Below are 24,517 nucleotides of genomic sequence, written 5' to 3'. Positions count from 1 at the left end.
AGCAACAAATTTCAAAGATTAAAGCCAGCTCTGAAATACATTTTTAAATAAGTATATCTAGAATTAATGTATTTAGATTTTTCAAAAATGTTTCATTTTAGTAAGTCTTAAAATCAAGTGAAAGAAGAACGATGCGAATACCACTTAGGCCTGATAACAATTATTTTCAGCAGAAAATAACTTCATAATTACAAACACTCTTGAATTCTGAAACAAGAAATAAGGGTTAAATACAAAGATTACATATGAAAACTCAGTTTTGCTACAGTGACTATTATGCAAATATTTCTATTCAAACAGAAATGGAAAAGATGAAAAGCCTTACATATTCAATCTAATTATGTACTCATGGTATAATACTAAGGAGTGAAATATACTTTCTATCATGAAAAATTTCATAAATGTTATGCTTAAGTTCATATCAATAATCTAGAATGAAATTACAAAGTTACCTACCAGAAAAAAGTTATCTGGCAAATTCCCTAGATTTTCCACATTTATCAGTTTATCTAAATGACAGCTGTGACTCTAGGTAGTGTAAATAAAAATACTTGGTGCTTATTTGGCATTGTACGAAAACAGGATTTAGGGAAGATGGTTCGAAAGTTATAAGAGGCTAATTTATTTTTATTTCTTTATTTTTCTTTTTTCTAGATTAATTTTCATGACTGGGTTAAGTATTTGAATTCCTGGTCTGTGCTTTGTCATAATGATTTCATGGCCATATGGCTAGAGCCTGGGAAGGTAAGAATAAAAATTATTAGAAGTGTAAATAAGGTATGATTTTATATCCCTGAAGAGTTTTGAATATACCTTCCCATTATCTAGTCCTACTGTCTCAGTGTGAGTTGCCCAGATGAAAGAGTGGCCTACCCTAAATATTTATGAGGATATCACACCAATTCGACTACACACTCCTTGACTTTTTTCTTTGGTTCCATACTACCAACCTAATTTTGCTGTTATTATTTTTCAAAAGACAGGAGGGGAAGGTAAAACAGATGACAGAAAAGAAATATCATTTCTCTAATGCTTTCTTGAGACTGATATAGAGTGAAAAACCACTAGGGCATGGGACCATTGTTTCTGAAATTCTGGTAAGAGAGGCTGAGAGAGAGAGACACACACAAGATGTCTGAATGCAAGCATTTTGAAACCAGGCTCATTCTGACAAAGCCATTTTGGTGTTAGCAGACACAATGACAGTCATACATATTTCATAAATCTGGAAAATGAGCTTTTAAGTTTTTAAACTTTTTGTTTATTACTTATTACCAAGTAATGAATTCAACAATACTTTTGTCCTATCCCTATGCCTCACTCAGTGATGTCAACTCCTTCCGTTTTAATGGAAGGTTAATACTTCATTTTCAGTCACCTGGAAGACGCTACTTTAGGATGTCTCGCTGGGTTTTGCTGTGCTCGGGTATGAGATGTCCTCTTTGTACACTGATTTGAGGGAGGGAAGGGTACTGAAGGCTCCTGACTCATATGAAGCTTCCCCCCTATGAAGTGGTTAGTAAAAAGTTAGTTTCTCAAAGCTTTTGCTGTCTAAAGCTTACTCGACATCTCAGTAGAGAAGGTAGGAATCAGCATTCAAAATCTAAATTTTTTATATTTGAAAATCAAAATGATTTAGAAGTGTTTAAAAATGTTTACTATTTTGTCATTCAATAATTACAGTGGTCTAAGTATTGGGCATCACTATATGTCTATATCTATGTTTACATCTATATCTATACACAGAAGCACAATTTATATAGCTATATAACAAAATTTATATCCTATTAGAGTAACAAAGAATATAATACCTAACAAATGTTTTAACAAATATTTACTCTGTACAGATTAATAGCTACAGGAAAATAAAATTTCCAGAGCTATTTTTTTAATCTATTATTAAACTTTGCATAGATGTAACGGCTATATTGCCAAAATCCTTCTGCAAAACATGACTATAATTACCCCTCAAATAATCCTCTTCAAAACAAACCATTGGCAAAATACATTTATGTTGACAAATTTTACTTAGTTAAACTAGAATCTAAAAAGTTTTTGTTACCTTGACCATTTTTTATGCTCTGGATATCAACCTCATCCTTCTATATCATATACAAACACCATTATTTATGAGAGAAAAAAAGATCAAATCTATTCTTGGTCTCAAATCTTTAGTCTGCTTGAAAGGACCATATATTACAGGTCGGCATTTTTCATTCTTTGCAATTAACCACTAGACTAATACTTCTAAACAATACCTTAAAGAATTCTGGACAGTGAAGGTCTTATAGCATGTTTTTATCTTTGGATTTCTTGTTGAACTTTTTATTCCTTTAACAGTGGTTCTTTTAACAGAAGAAATCTGTGGTATGTATGCAGTCACTTCACAAGTATCCACTCTGGGCACTGGCTGCAGTGAGTCCATCTCTGCTGAGGCTTACCAGAACCCACCATATCCCTAGACTACTCTTCTTGAACCAGTTCTCCTTTGGGAGGCTGTCAAGATTAAGGATGGCGAGATACACATTACTGTTCCCACCCCCAAAGGTATCAATGGATTTAATAGAAGATCCATTACAGTTCTTAAGATTATTCTGGTCTTGACCTGATCCCACATGAAAGTCTTGAATTCCTCCAAAATTTGCGTGGGGGGATTCTCTCAGAGTAAGGGTTCATGTGTACTGAACCTTCTGGAAATGGTATCTCTGTTTCCAGTTCACTGCATTGATAACATGTCACTTAGGCAGCATTTCTTGCGCAACAACCTAGCAAGAATCCTTTTGTTAAATTCAAATTAGGACAATGGTTCTCCTCTACTCAGCCCACCTCAAGTAAACAGTCAAGTCAGAACATTACCACTCAAGTATGTGAAAGAAAAATAAAGTGGAATTGAGTAATGTTGCAAAATACATTTCTTACTGGGGCTGGGGTGGTCATCATTCAAAAAGTTTACAGTTACTGATCTCCATGCTTTCATCATTGCCCACATGCATCCAGAGTGATCCTTTTCAACCTAAATCAAATCACCTCTCTTATGCTCACAACCGTCCTTCAGGACCCTACATGATCTGGCCCTGACACCTCGCAGACTTCACCTCCTCTCCTCTCTGCTCTAGTCATATTGATCTCCTCGTGCTTTCTTGAATATGCCAAGGGGGTTCCCACTTGGGGCCTTCACACTTGCTTCTCCCTTTGCTTGAAAATCTCATCTGCCCAATACCTCCACGGCTCAGGCCCTCCCTTTCTTTAGCTCTCTGGTTATCTTCATAAAGGAGGCTCTTAAGGGCCATGCTATTTAATATTGCAGCCCTTCCTCCATTACTCGTTAGTCCAATATCCTATTTTTTCTTTACTGTACTTATCATCTCTGAGATATTAAACAATGTTTTTTTTTTGTTTATTGCTTATTTCCCTCTACCAGACTTTTATCTTTTGTTGAAAGTATAAATACATAAATATGGTCCAAACAAGCAGGATGCAACAGTAAAAAGTTTAATGCAGTAAGAAGCTCAAAACGCTAGACATATCCTTTAGTGACTAGTGTATAAACTATGCTAAACATGGATTTTAAGAGCAATGAATATTTTATAGGGTCTAAAATAATAATTGAGATGAACAACAAAGGAAACAAAAACTGTCCAAACAAGTTAGGCAGAAATCAAGAAACAAGAGAGCCACCCTATGACCCTTCTAAAAATGTATTTTCAACTGAGACAAACAATTGCAGATTTACAAGTTATCTGTAAAGGCCCCTGGAGCCTCGGTACGTTAGCATGAGATGGACAGTTGCATAATGGAAACTATTTAATTATATCTCAGGGAACTAGAAAAGAGTACTTGGGCTGAAACTCATGAAGGCAAATATAAATAGTCTAAATAATGATATATACAAAAAAGTAAATATCTTTGGCATAAATATTGTCCTGGGTATAAAAATTACTCTAAGAATTTGCCCAGATATTTATATTGCCACACATAGATTTCTATGATCATGGTATTGCCACACAAAAAATAATTAAAAGAAATAATCACTTATCAGTCATAATTAAATACTGGAATAGGTTATTTTATTTCTCCAAAGCCATATTTGTGACTTCAACCATTCAGGAATAACTCACAATGGAGTGTAATTCACCCCAAAATGGGGTGGTTTATGATGTGAAACACAGATGTGAACTGAGTCCATGCTGGTGCAGGGTCCTGGAGTTTGCCTGAGTCTCTAAATAACTCTAGTATTCTTTCTCTATAGTCTCCCTTGAACTGAAAACCTTTTGGTCTTTATTAAAAAATGGCCCTCAAATAACAGAAAATTTGTGTGAAATTTTAAAAAGTCATTTTGGAAAAATATAGGAAAAGGAAACAAGCAACTCTCAGCAGAAATATGATTTGAGAGAAAGAAAGAAACCTGGAAAATCACTTTCTTAACTATGACTCTGGTAATCTGTAATGATCTCAGGATGTTAAGATACTACTGTGTATCATATTCTTGAGCATTAAAATGCAACAAGAAACACTCTTCAATTAATCTAAAATTAATCTACAGCTTAACATGAAACCATCTAAAGTCTACAGATGTACGGGATAGAATGTATGGAATATCACTATTTACAATTTATAACTATTTACAATTCACTAACTACAACTACTACAACGTGCAGCTAACATTTACTGACTACTGATTATGTATCAGGCACTGTCCTAAGTACTTGTACAGTCATGAGCTGCATAGCGATGTTTCGGTCAATGACAGACCACTTATACGACGGTGGTCCCATAAGATTAGCAACATGTAGCCCAGGTGTGTAGTAGGCTATACCATCTAGGTTTGTGTAAGTGCACATGACGGTGTTCACACGATGATTGAAACTGCCTAATGACGCATTTCTCAGAATGCATTCCCACCATTAAGTGATGCGTGACTGTATACGTATTTTCATAAGTAACTGAGGTATTAGAAGCAATTCTTATTGAGTTGCTTTTAGAAACTCTTGATGTTGATTTAAAATGGTTCACAGTTTTCGACTCTTTTTGTTAAAAAGATATTAAGGCAATATGTACTTGTAAAAAACTCAAATACCACCAATATGTATAAGGTAAAAATAAGTCTTCCTTCTCATACCCTTCCTCGACCAAGGGTGACTACTCTTAGCAATTTGGTGGACTTTCTGAGAGCTTTCTCTAATTTTTACTAGAAAAACGGTATCATATTACACATATTATTCTGCAACTTACTTGCTTCTCTCAATACTTCATGGAACATCCTCCCACATCAGTATACATGATCCCACGTCATTATTTTTCACACCTGTATTGTAATCCTGTGTATGCACGTTCCATTACTTTACCATTCCCTTTCTGATGGACATTTGGGTTATACTGTACACGGATCCTTGTACCTTAGGTGAGTATTTTTGTAGGACAGATTCTCCAAAGCAAAATTCTAGATCAAAGCATTTGCACATTTTAAATTTTGATAGGTAACGCCAAATTATCTTCAATTTCCACTAAAAGAGTACCCCCATTCAGTATCTCAAACATATCTCAAACTTTCTATTTTTTTCCAATATGAGGAAAAAATGTATCACATTTTTATTTTAATTTGCATAAAATAAGTTTTTAGATTGATTCATTTGGTTACACTCTGCAGGATATGCATATAGGTTTCTTAATCAATGCAAACAAAAATTATCTAAAATCTAATCAACACACTGTATCCCTTTATTCGTCATACATACTGGATGGGGAGGAAGAGGGCTGTGCTCAGTATCCATCCTGTGTTCCCAATAATCCATGGAAAAGAGTTGAGTCCTAAACACAGCAAGGCTGTTCTGCAGGGAAGAACGGTAGGCTTTCTACAGGGGAGCAATGTACAGGTCACGCTGACCACAAGGAGGTACCAGCGACAACGCCTACCCTGGCTGGTCATTATGAGATATCAGAGAGCTCTTCTGAGAGGCACCATGTGAGGGGAAAAGGGCCTCAAAGATTCAGGAGTATGTTCTCAGAGCATTGGTTGACAGCCCTCAGAGATGCCACAGCCGCAATCAAGAGGGAGTGCTTTGTAAAGGAGGAGGCACTTGACAGAATATGTTCGTACCTCCTCCCCCCCGTCCCCCAAAATGCCAGCCTCCTGCTGCTGATGTGTTTGAAAGATTTAGAGACATGAAAGTGGCTTTGGTGAAGGCATCAGCTCAAGGGGAGCTATGCTAGTTCTTAGGGGTGTGAGCAGTGGAAGGTGGGTAAATGTTTTCTAGAAGTGCTTCATTCCAGTGGAGGCATCAGTTCAAAAGACAAAATGGAATGATCCCTTATTCTAGGATGGTGATGGACATTGTGGAATGTCATTTGAGAGTCACAACTTCCCATTCAGCATCTTGCACACCGTAAATAGTAAACAGAGACTTCCTGAATAACAGTGCTGAGTATTTATTAGGTGAATTACTTTCCTTTTGAAAAAACCTGCTATAGGCACACTGTAGCTGGGGTGTTAAAAGAATTGGATATGCTTCCTAGGGTGTCCGGGAAGCAGAATTTCTGCAAGGAAAAATACCATGCATGTTGAGGGTGTACTGTGATGGCTGAGAAACAGGTCTCTTACCACCTGGCTCTGCCACTTATTAATTGTGTGACCTTGGGCAAGTTACTTAACTTGCCTATGCCTCAGTTTCCTCATCTGTAAAATGGGAACAATAATAGTACCTCTTATGGTTGTTGTGAGGATTAAATAAGTTAATACATGTAAAGTACTTAGAACAGTGCCTGGCACATAATAAGCACTTACTATGGTAAATACACGCAAACTGTAGTAACTATCATGATTATCATTATCATCATCATCATCATTTGCATCTGAATATATACTACAGAAAGAATAAATAAGGAGCAGTTTATTTGCTATTTTCCTGGAACAAATAAGTGCTGACTAATAACATGCTAATAAGTAGCAGAAATGAATCCTCCAAAACATTTTAAACTTGCATATTTCTTAAATATTTGTGATTTGCAAATACAACCTGATGGCAATTGCACATTATTTGAGTTTCAGCTTAAAGTTGCTAATACAAATAATACTGTTTTTGGTTTGAAACTCTTCTCTATATCATTTCCAACAGTCTGAAAATTAAATAATCTTCCTGTTACACAGTGAAATAGAATACTCCTGGAAGCTCTCAAGTTTGTTTTTGTTTTTCTTATTAAGAACTTTAATATTGAAAGACAGCCATCTGTTGGGGAGTTTTTAGGAGTAGGGAAATGGACTAAACTGGTTTTGGAGGGATTTCCACTCATGTGAGTATAGAAGTAACTTCTATAATTATTTATTTATTGTAGAAAGGTAACTAATTTAAGAATTTTACTGGAAGTTAGAATGGAAGCTGTTTTACATCCCATTATTGTTATCATCATATGGGACAAGAACAAACCACAGGTCTGGAGGAGTTTTTTAAAAAATGAGCTCATGCATTGTTCTAAAGTAGACAGTGTTCATTTCCTTACCGGATTTTAAGTGCCCATTTAGGGTGAACAGAGCTGATTCAGCTTTTCACTTGAAAAGCAGAATCAATCAGTCTGTCTACATAATAACAAAGTTTAAGGTAAACTATCTCTCAAAAGACACTTTTAAACTCTTCTATTTTTTTTCCTCATTCACTTCAAAAGTTTAAATACTGATTTTTCCTTGAATTTTTTGTATTTTATCTATATTATAGCTTTACCATTTCCCCAATGATAACATTTCTTTCATTTGAATTATTCTAATATATATCCAATTTTAAAGGAATACACACTCATTTTAAAAAAGAAACACAGAGAATATAGAAAAGTAAACAGTTAAGAAAGGAAGGTTACCTTTTACCTCTAATGCCCTCCACCACCCCAGGTAACCACAAGAAACACTTTGAGGTGTGTCTTTCCAGATTTTTTTTCTCTTCATATGTATACGTGTACATGTGTGAATAGTGACCCTTACATAGTTTTCTTCTCCAAAAATGATTTTATTTTACATACTCTTCTGAAATTCTGCTACTTTCTCTTTAAATTTCTCTTCTACTAATATTTCCATGTCAGCAGAAATGGATTGACCTCAATGTTTTTAATGGCTGTATGGTATACCACAGTTGTAGTGTCTTTTAATGGAAACAACTGTTAGTAAGCAATAATTACATTTAGAGGACACAAGTGAATAAAATTGTTTTAATATAAAGTACATTTTCTATGTAAAATCATACTAAGATGCTTCCCAACAAAGGCCAATTGAGAGACAATCAGTATAAAACACTTTAAATTTCAATGCCAATACTAAAATTCAAGTGATTTATCCATTTACAGTAAATTAGAGAAATTTATATCCTGAGTCCTTTAAAGTTAGTTTCCCCCTTACTATTACTGTCTTTTTAATACCTATTAAGAAGCCCAAGTAGTTGAGCCATTAAATAGATTACTCAGTTCTATGTATAGATTGAGATTTCTTCATTCTTGGCAGTGAATTATGCAATGTAAAAGAATACACATTATAATTTTTGCAAAGTGATCACTGATTCATTAGTCAGAGATTCACAACATATTTAATATAGTATTTCATTCCATGACAGCCTATTTTGCATATGGAAATAGCTCAGAATTTGAAGTTAGAAGGATTTATCTGCCTGATAAACATCTACTCATCTTTTAAAATTCAGCTAAAACACCGCCAATTCTCCTTTTTCCTCCTGTGCACAACTGCCAGCTCCTTCCTTTGTGTCCCTCCCATTGTAGCACCTGGGACTCTTCCATGTGTCCTGGACACCTTTTTATCATAGCATTTGTGCCATTTCTCTGATTTACTGCTCTGCCTTTGCCTAGCCAACTTCCAGGCCCGTGAGGGCAGGGACTGTGGCCACCAACCAGATGTGGCAGAGTAGCCCACACCGGCCCAGCACAGGACAGGGCACAGAGCAGACACATATTAAACGTCTGCTGAACAAATGCACAAATTCTAAAATACTTTCAGAAATTTTTAATCAAGAAAAGCCACAGGACTGCTTAAAAATTATTTACTTTGGGGGCCGGCCCGGTGGCGCAAGCGGTTAAGTGCGCGCGCTCCGCTGCGGCGGCCCGGGGTTCACTGGTTCGGATCCCGGGCGCGCACCGACGCACTGCTTGGTAAGCCATGCTGTGGCGGCGTCCCATATAAAGTGGAGGAAGATGGGCACCGATGTTAGCCCAGGGCCGTCTTCCTCAGCAAAAAAGGAGGAGGATTGGCGGATGTTAGCTCAGGGCTGATCTCCTCACAAAAAAAAAAAAAAAAAAAAAAAAAAAAAAAAAAAATTATTTACTTTGTTAAATCATTCGAACTTCATTTATTGATTTCTATTTCTTCAGTGACTTTTTTTTTCTAATTTTGAAATTGGGTACTGAGATTTAACATTTACACGTTAAATACCAGTCAATATTTTCTTTTCATATTAATTTTCAATTCTAAAAATAAATACCATCTAGTGTTATTTGAAATAACTTGATGTTATAATCCATAATGGAGTAAGTAATTAAAATTTCTCATCATTTAGTGACTGAGAATGATATACTGATTCATCGAAAATAAAAAGTGAATGATCAACATTAAATATCACTGGAGTTCATACTGATTTCTTCACTTTTTATAAATGTAATGGGTAGACGATACGTTTTTTTTTTTTAATAGACTTTATTGTTTAGAGCAGTTTTAGGTTCACACCAAAACCGAGCAGGAAGCACAGAGAGTTCCCATATACTCCCTGCCCCCCCCACCACAGACTCCCCCATTATCATCGTCCCCCCCAGAGTGGTACATTTCTTACAACTGATGAACCTATATTGATGCATCATTATCACCCAAAGTCTACAGCTTACGTTAGGGCTCACTCTTGGTGTCGTACATTCTGTGGGTTTGGACAAATGTATAATGCCATGTACCCACCATTACAGTATCTACAGAGTAGTTTCACTGCTCTAAAAATCTTCTGTGTGCCACCTCTTCATCCTTTCTTCTCCACCAATCTTCATAACCACTGATCTTTTTACTGACCCCATAGTTTTGCCTTTTCTAGAATGTCATATAGTTAGAATCATACAGTATGTGACCTTTTCAGACTGGCTTCTTTCACACAGTAAAATACATTTAAGGTTCCTCCATATCTTTTCATAGCTTGATAGCTCATTTCTTTTTTAGCGCTGAATACTATTTCACTGTCTGGACGTACCACAGATGATATGCTTTTAAAGGCATAACAGTAATACTATGTTAAAACTATGCTTCTGATTTCCACCTAAAGTTTTGTGGAAAACGAAAGTTATCAGGTACTACAAAAGTAGCATTAAAAAAATAGAAACTCCTTGTTTTTTGAAAAAACATTTAACTTACTTTCCATATTAATTGAGTCCTTTGTTCATTAAATAATCTAGTGTAGGTTTAGATTTGATAGTTAATTACTTCAAAGAATTTTTAGGAAAGCACCAAAGAAGCTGCAGCATTCATATACATATAGCTATATGAGGAAGCGTATGTTATAACATGTTTCAGAACTTATAAGATAGAATGACTGGTAATCGTATATCGATAAATTAGTCATGAGAAAAGTAGTGTACTATTTACTAAGTGGCTTTTTTTTTTTTGTGAGGAAGATCAGCCCTGAGCTAACGTCCATGCCAATCCTTCTCTTTTTGCTGAGAAAGACCAGCTCTGAGCTAACATCTATTGCCAATCCTCCTCCTTTTTTTTTCCCTTTTTCTCCCAAAGCCGCAGCAGATAGTTGTGTCATAGCTGCACATCCTTCTAGTTGCTGTATGTGGGACGCGGCCTCAGCATGGCCCGCCAAGCGGTGCATCGGCGCACACCCGGGATCTGAACCTGGGCCGCGAGCAGCAGAGCGCGCGCACTTAACTGCTACACCATGGGGCCAGCCCCCACACGTTTTAATATTTTAGACAGGTTATTAGGTACTGGGAGCCCTTTGTTTTACAGAGGAGGAAACTGAAGCCTAGAGACATGCCCAAGGCTGCACAGGTGGGTGAGGCAAAAGCGGGAACCCCCCACAGCCTAGAATGCATCCGTCACTGCAGGCGATCCCACAGCGATGGCCTAGAGCAGTGGTTCTCAAAGCACGTTCTTGGTCAAACCTGCTTTCATATTAACACTTAGATGTTATTTACCTTTTTCACTCTCATCTTCTCACAAGCGTATAGTTGAGTTTTCCAGATTCTATATGATGTGAAACATCACAAGCAGAAGTAGATACAAGAATCCAGCTGATTTCTATTAAGCCAGACATTATAAAGACCGGCAAAAATATAAAACAATGCCATACTTCTAATTTGTTTTGGAAATATAATTTTTTCATTAAAATATTATTTATATTAACATACAATTGGCTATTTTTAAATAAAATACTTTAAAAAGTTCTCAGTTTTAATGTCTAGCATGGCAAATAGAGTTATAACCTATACAAACAAAAGTTCTTTGGGGTCCTCAAAAATTTTTAAATGTAAAGGAGTCCTGAGATCAAAAAGGTTGAGAATTGTTGATTTAAGAGTCTCCTATCTTTGACAAAGTATAGTATGTATGTGTGTGTATATATATCTTAAGATATCTATAGTGTGTGTATACATAGTATATATATATATATCTTAAGATTTCATATATATTTATATCTTTGGGAATTATATATATATTGTAAATCTTTGAGCATTTGGTTTCAATGAAACAAAAGCAAGCCCAACACTTGATAAGCACTTAGGTTGCTGAGAAGAGACTATAGGATAACTTTGGAATCAATAGGATGAGAGGAGATTTAGGACTGGGAAGAAGTATCTGAGAAATAGAGAAGGGAAAGCTAAGAGAACTGAGGCGGGAAGCGGGTGTGAAGGAGGGGCCAAGAGCTTGCCCTCTCCCTTTGTTCCAGGAGCAGATCCTCTGAACCCTCACTGCAGGCACACAGCCTGGCATTCATTCAACAGTTAAAGTTGCTGGGAACACAACAGGAAATGAATCAGACATGGTCCTCGTTCTTGTGCGCCTAACAAGTAAACAAAAACACGAACAAGATGAGTTCAGATTATATAAATTCCATGAAGATAAAAGGGGAATGGGATAGTGATGGCTATTGGAGGAGGCTACTCTAGACAGGGAAGTAAGGCGAGACGACCTGAACGATGAAAGCAAACAGGCCACATCAAGATCTGGAGGAGGAGCATTCTAGGCAGAGGGAACAGCAAGAACAAAAGTCTTGAGACAGAAATAAGCTTGGCTCTATTCAAGGAATAGAAGAAAGACTGACGTGCCCTCAGCAGAGTGAATTAGAGGTTGGGATTTGAAGAACGCAGGTCTGACACGTTTAATAGAACATCATCTGTAACGTGAGCCCTAAATGATAGGCAGTTTTGTTGCCAGGTATTACGTATCATGGTGCTGCGTGTAATACCCAAAGTCCAACGTTCTTTAAGGAGGCCTCCTTTTGGGCCCAGCAGCATTGGAATTTGAGGAGAGCCAGGAATCTCTAGAAATGTAAAGGATCCTTTAAATTAAGTAGAATAAATTTTAGGATTTGTATTGAGCCTCAGGAAAACTAATCCCAGGTCTTCCTTAAGTCTAGCCTATCCTCTTCCCAGGAACTGGATCCTAGGAAAGGTTATGACTTTGGGATATAGGTGATGTAAAGAGTTTTAGAAAAGAAGAATTAAGTTTCACATTTCAGTGCAACACAAGGTTCCAGTAAATCAGTGGTTCCCAAAGTGTGGTCTGTGGACGCCTCGGGGGCCTTATGTTCTCATAAGGAAGTTTGTGAGATCAAAAGTATTTTTGTGAAAATACTGAGATATCATTTGATCTTTTCATTGTGTGGACTTTGCACTGTTGGTGTAAAAACAGTGACGAGTAAACTGCTGGTGCTTTGGCCCAAATCAAGGCCGTGGCACCACACTGTACTGGCAGTCGCTGTATTTTTCACTGCCATGCACCAGTAGTAAACAAAACCAAACCAAGTGTTTTCACTTAAGAATGTCCTTTATGAGGCAGTAAAAATTATTAATTTTATTTAAATTTTGACCCTTGAGTATATACCCTTTTAATATTTAGTGTGACATAATGAGAAGTCTACCGTATACTGAAATACCACGGTTGTCTCGGGGAAAAACACTTGTAAGATTGAGGTGCAAACTAGCTGCTTTTTTTCAGGGAACACCATTTTTCTTTAAAGTATAACTGAGAGACACACTATGGTTACTTGGACTTGGGCATTTGGCAGACATTTTCTTGAAAATGAACTATTTTGTTCCTGTACAGGAAAACAACTGACAGTATTTGTTGCCAATGATCAAATTCAAGCTTTAAAGTAAAAACTAGAGTTTTGGAAAATGGTATCTGGCTTCCCAATGCTCACTGACTTTTCTGATGAGATCAGTAGTGATATTAGCAAATGTGATTTTTTTGATATTGTGGATTGCAATGTGACAATATATGGAGAATCTACATGACTCAGTGAACCAATATTTTCCAAAGACAAATGTATAATGTTACAAAATCACGCATGGGTGAAAGACCAACTCAAAGTGCCAGATTCATCAATGGAGTGAATATAACAGTATGAAACGTTTGTTAAGATTGTAGACTCCACATTGCAACTAATCTTTAAAAAACAACCACAAGTTGAGTTTTGGTGAACTACCAAAGAAGATGCAAAAGTATCTTAAAAGGCTATTGAAACATTCCTCCCTTTTTCAACTACGTATCTGTGTGATGCCAGATTTTCACCACATACTTCAACTAAAACAACATATGGCAACAGATTAAAGACATGTGCAGATCTGAAAACCCACCTGTCTTCTATTAAGCCAGATATTAAAATCGGCAAAATTGTTAAACAATGCTACTTTTTTCAGTATGTGTTTTGTTTTGGCAAGTAGTTATTTTTCATAAAAATATGTTTTCATATCAACATGAACTGAGTTTATCATTATTATTTTAAATAAATCATCAAATATTTTTTAAATTTCTCAGTTTTAATTTCTAATATATTAAAAATCTACAGATACAATCTTCCTAAACAAAAACTCCTTCGGGTCTTTAATTTTTTGTGTGTGTGAGGAAGATTAACCCTGAGATCACATCCGATGTCAATCCTCCCCTTTTTGCTGAGGAAGATTGGCCCTGGGCTAACATCCGTGCTCATCTTCCTCTACTTTATATGGGACGCCGCCACAGCATGGCTTGACAAGCGGTGCGTCGGTGCGCACCCGGGATCCGAACCTGCAAACCCTGGACTGCCGAAGCGGAGGGCGTGCACTTAACCGCTGTGCCACCGGGTCTTTAATTTTTAAGGAGTTCTCAGAACAAAAAGTTTGAGAACCACTATACTAAAGACTGAAAAACATTTGGCAATCAAAAAAATTGTAACCAGAGGGAGAGATATTAGCAAAATAATGGGGGCCAAGGTCAGACTACAGTAGATCAAGAGGGCATGAGAGGTGACAAACGGACAGAGTGCAGACTCCTTTTCCCGGAGAAGGAGAGAGGAGAGACTGGACAGTAGATAGAGGAGATGCAGAGGGAAGGAAGGGTTTTTAAAGGAGAGATAACCGAGCACGCTTCCAGGATGAGGAAAAGACGCCAGAGAGAAGGAGCTGAGGATAAAAGTGGGAGACAGGGTTCTCTAAAGAGCAAACTCCAAGAGGCCGTGCGAGAGGAATGAGGGATGCAGCAAGGAAGAGGCCTGAGCCTGGAACACGAGAGTCAGCTCGTCCTCTGATGAGACAGCATGACTCTCTGCGTGTCCCCCGACCTGTGCATGCCTGTGCACTGGGTGCACACCTCCCCCTCCAGAACACAGAGCAGGTGTGGGCTCTGTCAGCAAAGCTGGCTTCACTTTCATCTGTCAGCACAAAATTGCTCTTAAGTTTGTCTGTAAAATGAAGGACAGGAGTAGGTAATTCATAACACGAGGTCCTTTTCAAATTCAAAATTCTACAATTTGTAATTTTATAAAAATAATACAGTCAGGTCCCTGCTTAAGTAAAATAACTGGTGCCATTTATTATGACAAAATTAAGGACGAAACACACAAAGCAGTGTAGCTGGTATCATTATTCAACTACACTTATTGAGCGTCTATATTCAGTGTTCATATTTTCTAAACTAAAAATTGGGACAGAGTCCAACAAAGGATTTCCTTTGTATCTGTGAATTTATTTGACAAGTCTTTCAACGGCATAAAAATTATATCACTCTTAGTTATACATCAAATAAATTGCCTCAACTTAAAAGAATAAAAATACATGAAATAAGGATCTATCTGGGAATTCTGGGGCATGTGGCTTTGGCCATATGAAGCCTTCTCCTTGTTGCTCTAGGGCACCGGAAAAGAAATGGATGCAAAAACCCTTTTCTTCAAGCTACTTACGCATAATTGAGGTGCTATAAGAGATTAAAAATTGCATTTAGAGGCATATCTAATATTTGTTATGAAAAAATTCCCGAAACCTCTTATATCTCCAAATAGAATCATATTTTCCTATCAACTTACAATGTCATTAAAAAATCTCTAATCCTTTATTTGTTATGCATTATGTCACTACCAGTCCTCAAAAACATAATAAAATAGCCTTAAATTTAAAAATTACATTATAATCATATATTTCCAGAGGTACTTTATTTTCCTTTCTAATTGAGTTTGATAGTCAGTAGCTTATAAGGGTTTAAATTTTTCTATTGTGAGATTAGTAAAGAATATTTTTGTAAAATAAGTAACAAGCTTGTAAAGTATTCATTTTAGAACAAATGTATATCATGCACATGTGTTCTATATTGTTATTCTTAGTTCAGTAACATCTGTGCATTTCTATACTTTCATATTTTAGCCTACTGCATAAAATATAGTAGTGTAAAATGAGTCATTGTCTATACAGTGACCAAAAGAGGAATAATTAATTAAACAGAGCCAAGCCTGCCATGCTCAGTGTTGACTGGTCTGCTGTATGAGGGACTTCACAAGGATATTAAAGTTCAGTAACACGGCAACTGGTAAATCAATTTTAACAATGACTTCTGAGGAAACTTCAGTGATGTTTATCTTCCCAAGCCTTGAAAGAAGTTAGTTCTGCTTTCTTAGTGTCTAGGGTATTTTTAACTGAGGATGCTGCATTATTTATAGTCCAGGCAATTAAATGTAAATTACTCAGAACTCTCCGTATTTCTGCCTCTCACAATAATTATCTAGAGTCCTGGATGATGCCTTTTTGAAGATGATCTAGGAGACTGACAAAGGCAAAGCAAAGTCCAACGAGATGGGAGAGAATCTAGAGGAATTCATTTCTTAAATGTTACCTTATTGTACTTCTTATTCTGCTTATTCATAAACATAAAAATAATTCAATGTTGCAACAATCATGTTGCTAATATAAAAAGAAAGCAGTTTAATTCCTATATAATTATTACAAAAAGAATGCAGTTTAATTCCTATATAATAATATAGCCTTATTTGTTATAGCGATGAAAAATCTAACAGTAGACCTATTTTGTATAACTGTGTTGAAGGATATGTGTGCTATGTTCTCTCAAGGGCACTGAAATCTAAGTAATTTTCTTGTACGATTCATGGATACCACTATATTATTAATAATATCCCTGAAACTAAAATGTGAATTATTAGGAAATATGTACATCTATGATTATAAAGTTTATACAGTAGTTAAAATTATGTGATTTTTATATCTTTTACTAAATATATTATAGAAAATTATCTACAGATACATAAACTACTACAGAAAGATCTAGGATATTTCAGTTAACACAAAGAAGCCTTTTTTTATTTTTAGAAAATAATCATAGTTGGTATTATGTATATGAATATTGTTTCCATGGCTTTTGCAATAAAATTTAAAATGTATGTGTATCTCACATACACATATACATACATATATACATACATACATTTACATACACACACTATATAAAGGACTTAGGAAAGCTTATAGAACATAATACAATAAAAAGACAGAAAAAGAAGATAGGACTGAGGTGGGATGAGGAAGTAAGGAGAGTGGGAGCTGGAAGCCATAACTTACTAAAGTTAGGCAGGGAATTTGGCTTTGAGCTGCCTAATGGCCAAAGCAAAATTTTTAAATTAACATTGGTTATGCGGAAAAAATAAAAACAAAAACAAAACACAAAACACATGCTAGTTCCTCAGGACAAAACAAACCAAAAATGCCTGTCATCTGCATTTAAAAGAAATGTCTTGATTTGAGTCTTCATAGAAGGGACCCTAACCAGTGTACTACATGACACCAACATGATCCTTACAATAAACGCACTGGTGATCTTCTTATGACACTCTCTTGGAAAGTTCCTCCATGCAAACTGCAGCCATAATGCTGAAGAGAAACTTGAGAGAGGCAACTCCGAAGCAGACCAGACAATGTGGTCCAAACAGGTGCTCTCTGATAATTTAGTTTAATCTAGGGACATAAACTAGAACATGTAGAAGAATAAATGGACCGTGTGCTTTTTAAACTAGCTTCTAAGTGTTCTGTTTTCTCAACTGAGTTTTAGATAAAAGCCAATTAATGAGCAGTTTGAAGTTAAAGTCTTCGGCGGGCATTCTATGATACTGTCTAAGAGCAAGTCTTTAAAAACTAATGGAGCAACACTGGAATGCAGGAGCTGAAGGAGTGTCTTCAGATGTTTCCTTGGAAATTCTGAGTTTCTTCAACATATAAACAAACAAGCAATCAAGAATCCAAGATTGTACACAACAGAACATGGTCACAAAGAACAATGACTCAGGTTTTGTTTTTCTCAATTTTGGATTATTAGAGTACTTGTTTTCAAATTTTAGTGAACCTAAGAATCAGCAGGGAGGCTGCTGGATGCAGCTTCCCAGGCTTGAGGATAGTCTGATGTAGTGGCTCTCAGGTGGAGCCTAGAAATCAGGTAATTTTCTTGAAGATAGTCCAGGAACTACACTTAGAGATCGTTATTCCCCACAGGGCGTAACCGGGAGAGCACTCGATATCTGTTTTTAAAGTTTCACCTTCTTATCTGTGTCCTCAGTTCTCTCAACTAACAAGCAGTGAATGTACTCAGTTTAACATTTAGTCGGGTGAGCTCCGTCCCAACATGTTTGTGACAGTCACAAAATCTCTAAAACTACCTGGTCTATAAACTACACACGAATTTTATGTCTTCTATCTGAGGACTCTCAATTTCATGTGGATCTTAGTTTTCCAGGTATGTTTCTCTTGAACAGTGGTTCTATTTCTACCATACAAGCACTGTGACTCAGGTATTGATGGTCTGCCCCTCTTTGCACACCGGCTATTGGGAAGTTTAGAGACAAATTTATGGCACACGTCTGGCAAATACATAGGACTTCTAAACAACCTTGGCCTTGTCTTTCTTTTCTATTTTTATTTTTGCTTTGCCTCAATTCCCTCACTATTTTTACATCTTATATTAACTTTCAAAGCTGCTTAAAATCTTTTATGGAACAAGGTAAGTGGGTGTTGTATGCATGTATAAATGGATAAATAAATAAATACAGGTTAAAAATTGGATAGCAAAAGCAATGGACTATGAATAAGAAGGTTTGAGCTTTATCTTGGAGCTATAACTTTATTAGTCACTCAACTAATAAATATCACAATCTAATTTTCCAAAAAATTTTAATTTATATAATGCCTTTCTCAAAGAATTTTTTTTGTGTGTGTGTGTGAGGAAGATTAGCTCTGAGCTAACATCCATGGCAATCCTCCTCTTTTTGCTGAGGAAGACTGGCCCTGAGCTAACATCCGTGCTGATCTTCCTCCACTTTATATGGGACGCTCCCTCAAAGAATTTTTTGAGAATTAATGGGTTTGAAAGCACTTGGTAATTTGTAAAGTGCTATATAAATGAAAAGGATGATTACATTATTATTTTATTAATTGTACACTGCTATAACCTCATGTTCTAATATCAGTGAGTTTTGATCAGTGATAAGAAAGAATGTCTACTGAATTTTACTGGCATGTGTTCTAATCCATTCCTATTTTTAAACAGAAGATATCACAAGAAGTTTTAACAATTGATAGAAAAGCCATTATATCAACAAAACTAGAAAAATCAAACTTTTTGTATGAATCTTTCTTTCTTTCAATAAATTTACAATTTGTAGCTTAAACTTTAAATATGCTTTGACTAAAGATGCCAGAGAACAGAGAAATTCTGTTAACAATACAACTGAGTGGATGAATCCACCACTCATTAAATTACATACTAAGTCGTTACATAATCATTAATAAACCTTAATAAATAAATGAAGAAACAAACAAACCTGAATTAAGAAAGCTGACTACTGGTATATAGCAACATACAGTGGTTAGTTTAAGATAAAACTCAAGACTTTCATAACAACAATAAAATGGCAATTTTATTTCAATATGCAATCTGAGAAATAACTGCCAAATTACTAACAATAAAGAAAATCTCAGAGAAATTACCACATTAAAAGTTTCAAAATTCTGAACCAAAAACTCAAAACCAGATGCATATCAGATTCAGAAGCCCATAAGTCAAGGTTAAAAACAAAACAAAACCCAACAAAACCAAACTTAGGATCATTCCGTGTTCGATGATGCTACTTGCTCTTGGTACTCGGAGAAACAGTGAATTTTATGTATAACCCAAGGCAGAATACATTTGATTTTTAAATATTCAATGACTTCAGTATACATATTAGCTCTTAATTTAATCAATACAACTTTAGATGTGATGATCATCTTTATAATATTGACTAAAGATTATTTAATATTTTGGGAAGGAAACCAATTTTTTTACATATATGAAAACGATAATGTCATCATGTACTTTTTATACATATAAAATACTTTCAAATATATATTAACTAATTTCTTATATATATATTTTGGGTTTTCATATTATTATTAAGATGGAGAGATCCACAGAAAACTAACGTTCTCTGAATACTTGAATCATGAGCATTTTGCTGGATGCTCTGACAAATGTCATCTCATTTAAAAAGAATGCTAAACAAAGTTTTACACCTTTTTATGATCCATCAACCACAGCAACTAAATATTGGTATATAGCAACATTACAGAGGTTAGCCTAAGTTATAACCGACAGCATCTTTAAAAAAGGGTAAAGTAAAGGAAAAAAACAAACAAACAAAAACCACAAAGTTACATAAAGATTTTGAAAACAAATGGCACATGACTGGACTACAGATATTCACGTCATTGCCTGGAGTTTCATATTTAGTGAAGTAGAGGGCTCTTAAGTGCTATAAGGCACCTGGTACAATGGCATGAATATGGCATACATTCAATAAAATAATTTTAACTTCTGTTGATATCTTTGTTGTTGTTCATTTATCAACCTGGTACAAATCAGCCAATAGGTAGCATGGCATCGACCTGGAAAACTTTTGAGGTCCCATCCCAGCCTAGTCTTCTCTGAAGTCCCTGATAACTTACTGTCTGTTCCAACTAACATTTAGCATGTTAATAATCTTTTTATGTTTATAAGCTGACTCTTAAACAAATGGGCCTGTGTGGCTTATATCCTCACAGCTCTAATAGTATCTAACAATTTAATAAGAGATAGTCAACAACTATTTGTTATAAATCTGATGTTTCATAAGATTATTTCTTATCAACTATGTTCTCGGAAAAGAATCACACATTTTTGCTGAAACTTTGCTGACTTACCATTGCTTATAGGATAATGGCCAAATTCCTTCGTATGGAATTCAAAGCCCTATAACCTGGCACTATACTAGGCTTCCATCCTCAACCTACATTCTAGACACTACTACACAGCATTTGCCAAACTCACTGTATATGTTTGAGCCTCCAAACATTTGCCAGACTGATTCCTTCTGCAATTCAAGATGGCACACGCCTATTTATCCTACAAAGCCCACCCATCAACTCTTCTGTGAAGCTTTCCCAGAACCCCCCACCACTCCTACCACCACCACCCCACCCCCTTTCGGACAACTCCTTCTCTCCATTTGGCAGTCACTTTTAGGAAAGCATTTTTCACAGATATATTAGTAGTCTGTCTTCTCCTTTGTGAAACTTTCTCAGACTCCCGTACCCAGAGTTATGCACTCCATTTATTGTCCAACCCTGTCCCTGGTACATAATTCTACTCCAGGACATAACACAGTACCCGGGAACTATTTATCTTTGTAACTACCCACCCTATCAGACCCTGTGCTATCATCTCATTCATCACTGAATCCCCAGGGCCTACCTAGTACTTGATACACAGTAGGTGTTCCATAAATGGTATTAAATTAATAAACAAAATACAATTGCTTTCTGCTAAATTAGGAAAAAACTGGTACTGAGCATTCAGTTTACACACATGCCTCCTGAGCATTTGGACAGAATCCTTACTCTCCAGTGATTAAACAACAGCAAAGAGCAGTGGATATGCAGCAAACGAGGCGACTTCAGGAACTGAGCCTGCTGCTTGGGGAGGAGGCAGGTTTCCAGCAAGGGAAAAGACAGGCCCTTTAAACATTAAACAATTCCTCACACTGACTCCAGGAGGCTTATTTACATTGCAGTGACTGGTACTATCAGGAATGCTTTGCTCACATTCAGTAAGATGAGTCCTAATAAAAGTGCTTCCTCACCGCCACTAAGTGACAGACAAATGTCCATTTTCACTTAGACATCTCCTTAGAGAACAATCGACTGGGCATGTAACAGCTGCATGTATTCTTAACATCAATTAATTGCACTAAAAAGATTTAATATATACAATTTTTAACAAAAAGAACATAAATCAGAATTAATATGGCATGATGTTAAAAAATTACTGTATTCTAACATGCCTAATCTATGTCACAAGAAAATATCCACCTGTACGTATGTATACTACAGCATAATTTTTTTCTTATGTGAGTTCCTGTTTTAACTTGTGGGTGGCATAAATCAGAAACAACAAAATGAAGAGGCTAGGATATAAAGTCTATTGGAAATATGGAAAAAGATACGGGAAGACTCAGAGTACAATCAATTCAGCAAACACTTGCTGAAATGCCAGGAAAAACAGAAGACATAGTGTGTGTATGCACAGTGTAATGTCACTGCTCTCAAGCAACTTATAGTCTACAATAAAGCTTTCCACTACAATGTGCTCATAGAACTGAGCAAAAATAAGTAAGGATATCATTGAACTTGTCTTAAAAAGAAAAATATTATGTAACTATGACTAACCAACCAGTTGTTCTGTTTTCTACGAAAACAATTATCTTCAACAGATTTAAACACTATTTCTACTGACTACATGGAGATAAAATTTTAACAAAATGTACATCAAGCTATAAACATTTTGAGAACGAAAAACTACTTTAAAACAAATAACGTTGCTACATTTTGACATTTAAAATATCTTTATGTCATAATAATCATATGCTACATATATACAAAATTCTTAGAGTTAAACTTAATGGATGCAACATTGTTTCTAAAAGTTTTAATTGCTCTTGGCTTCTTTTCCTGTTTTCTCATGGGAAAACACCTCCACTTAGGATAATATGTAAATGCTGGCCTTTATATTAAAAATATAAAGTTTTATATAAAATTTCATATAAATAAAATTGTTTGATATAAAAAATAAATAAATTTTTACCAGCAAAAATGTAGCATAAAGGTTTCTATTGGCTGAAAAGTATATCCTCTCTCCTAAGTCAGAAGCTCCATAACTCTCTTCGTAATGTAAATGTAAATTTGAGTACTGAATATAAGAACACAGATATAGTCAACAAATGCTATCTCTTATGCATTTTCTAAATTTTGAGAAAACCTCCTCATGACTCAATTTCAAATAGCTGGTTCTATTATATTTCTGTTTTTGACTATAAGTTGCCTAAATTCTTTTAGAAGCAGATATTAATAATTGGATTTCTAACTGAGCAAGGCTAATGACGCTAAAAAACGTTTTTTAATTATTTGTTACTGAAAATTATTTTACATGCTATCAAAGGCTTCTTTACCTGCAGATGGCTGGGAAACATTCTTGAAGACCCTTCTTTTTAACCAAAGATCCTTCAAGGCAGTACATAATGATGTCCATAACCTTTATAGAAAAGATACAAATCTAAGATTAATTTTGAATAATTTTCCAAAATTTAAATTATTAACTTGGGCCTCACTTGCCCATGGAAATTCTAGATAGTTTTATTTTAACATTTACTTTACAACTACAGTATATTTACCAAAAATACTTTATACCACAGCTGTCCTTTCTCTTATCTGTGAAAAACATTTATAAGATAGTGTAGTAAAACAAGGAAACCAGACTTGTTTACTTTAAAGGCAATTCATATTTATGTACAGTATAGGTAGCTTTTATTCAAGCACACTATATGTTTTATTTATAATGAAAGACATCAAAGAGAACATGACCTTTAAAAATTACTCTAATACAGACCAATTCTACACGAATGATAAATGGACACAGCAATTATTTCGATTTTTGAGGAAATTTAAATAAGGTATCCAGAAATGGTACAAAAGTTAATCTATTTTAGTTCTCTCTCTCTTTCTTTCTTTTAGAGATGCTGGAAATAAAGATGCTGATTTATATTACTTCACTGAAATATTTAATTTCCGCCATTGATGTGTCATTTAAAACAGAATATTCTTACCTCCACAAGAAGATCCACAACATCTGTGGGCATCTTTTCAATAAGAATTTCAATGACTCTCAGAATTTCCCCTTTAGCTCGTGCAAGAGTTGTCATGTGCATATTCTGCTGCGACTGAGTATTTGCTGCAAGAGCAGTATGTCTGTGTACCTACAAAACATATCCATGCGCTAGATATGGCTGATACTTGATATAGTTTTACGTTTCCAGTCACTGGTTTAATTTTCACTTATTAATACAATAGAAAAAGAAAAGAATCAACAAAAACAAACCTTTTAGGGTGGGCCAGGAAATACTTTTGATCGCAAAAGAAAGTATTTAGTACAATAAAAACTCAGTAAGTATTCCCTAATAAAATTCTATAACTTTCTGGGTATTATATGAGGCTTTAATGCAATATTATCATGACACTTCTAAAAAGGTTTGAGAAGTTGGTGTACTTGGCACTGAGGTGGAGAGCAGACAGGGGAGAGCAGCAAGTATAGGATACGATCCTTGCTCTCAAGTGAAAACAGTAAATGATGCTTACACAGCACTTACTATGTCTTAGGCACCGTTCTAGGTGCTTTACAGTCAAGTTGGGAAATTCAAATAAACAGCCCTCCGAAAATAATAAGCACTGTAAATAATATAAGTTCAGCGTGGTTTTTTCACTCCCCATACAATTTGTGAGGGCTACACAGTTCAGAGGAGAAAGAGCATTAACGGGCCCTAGATGAGCCACGGACTAGTCCTGGAGGAGTGGGCATGGGGATGGTGTAGGGGACAGCAATAATAGTGACAAATATTTCAGTATTTTACTCTAAAACTCTAAGTGAAGTGGAAAACTTGTTTTTAAAAGGTAATAA

The 24,517-nt window shown here is 35.6% G+C and overlaps 1 protein-coding gene across 4 annotated transcripts in view; it reads right to left on the bottom strand.

The window, feature by feature from the left end:
* Positions 1-24,517, bottom strand: part of WDR7 (WD repeat domain 7) — a 359,360-nt gene that overhangs the window by 67,152 nt on the left and 267,691 nt on the right. For all 4 annotated transcript variants that reach the window (XM_058557197.1, XM_058557200.1, XM_058557199.1 and 1 more), the window contains 2 exons: positions 23,670-23,819; positions 23,016-23,098 (listed from right to left, as the gene is read on the bottom strand). In XM_058557197.1, the coding sequence (XP_058413180.1) occupies positions 23,016-23,098; positions 23,670-23,819 (233 nt within the window). The remainder of the gene's footprint in view (positions 1-23,015; positions 23,099-23,669; positions 23,820-24,517) is intronic.

This window comes from Diceros bicornis, chromosome 16 (genome assembly GCF_020826845.1).
Source record: "Diceros bicornis minor isolate mBicDic1 chromosome 16, mDicBic1.mat.cur, whole genome shotgun sequence".
NCBI lineage: Eukaryota > Metazoa > Chordata > Mammalia > Perissodactyla > Rhinocerotidae > Diceros > Diceros bicornis.
Note: the sequence above shows the minus strand (reverse complement) of the source record. Positions and strands in the feature narration are given on the sequence as shown.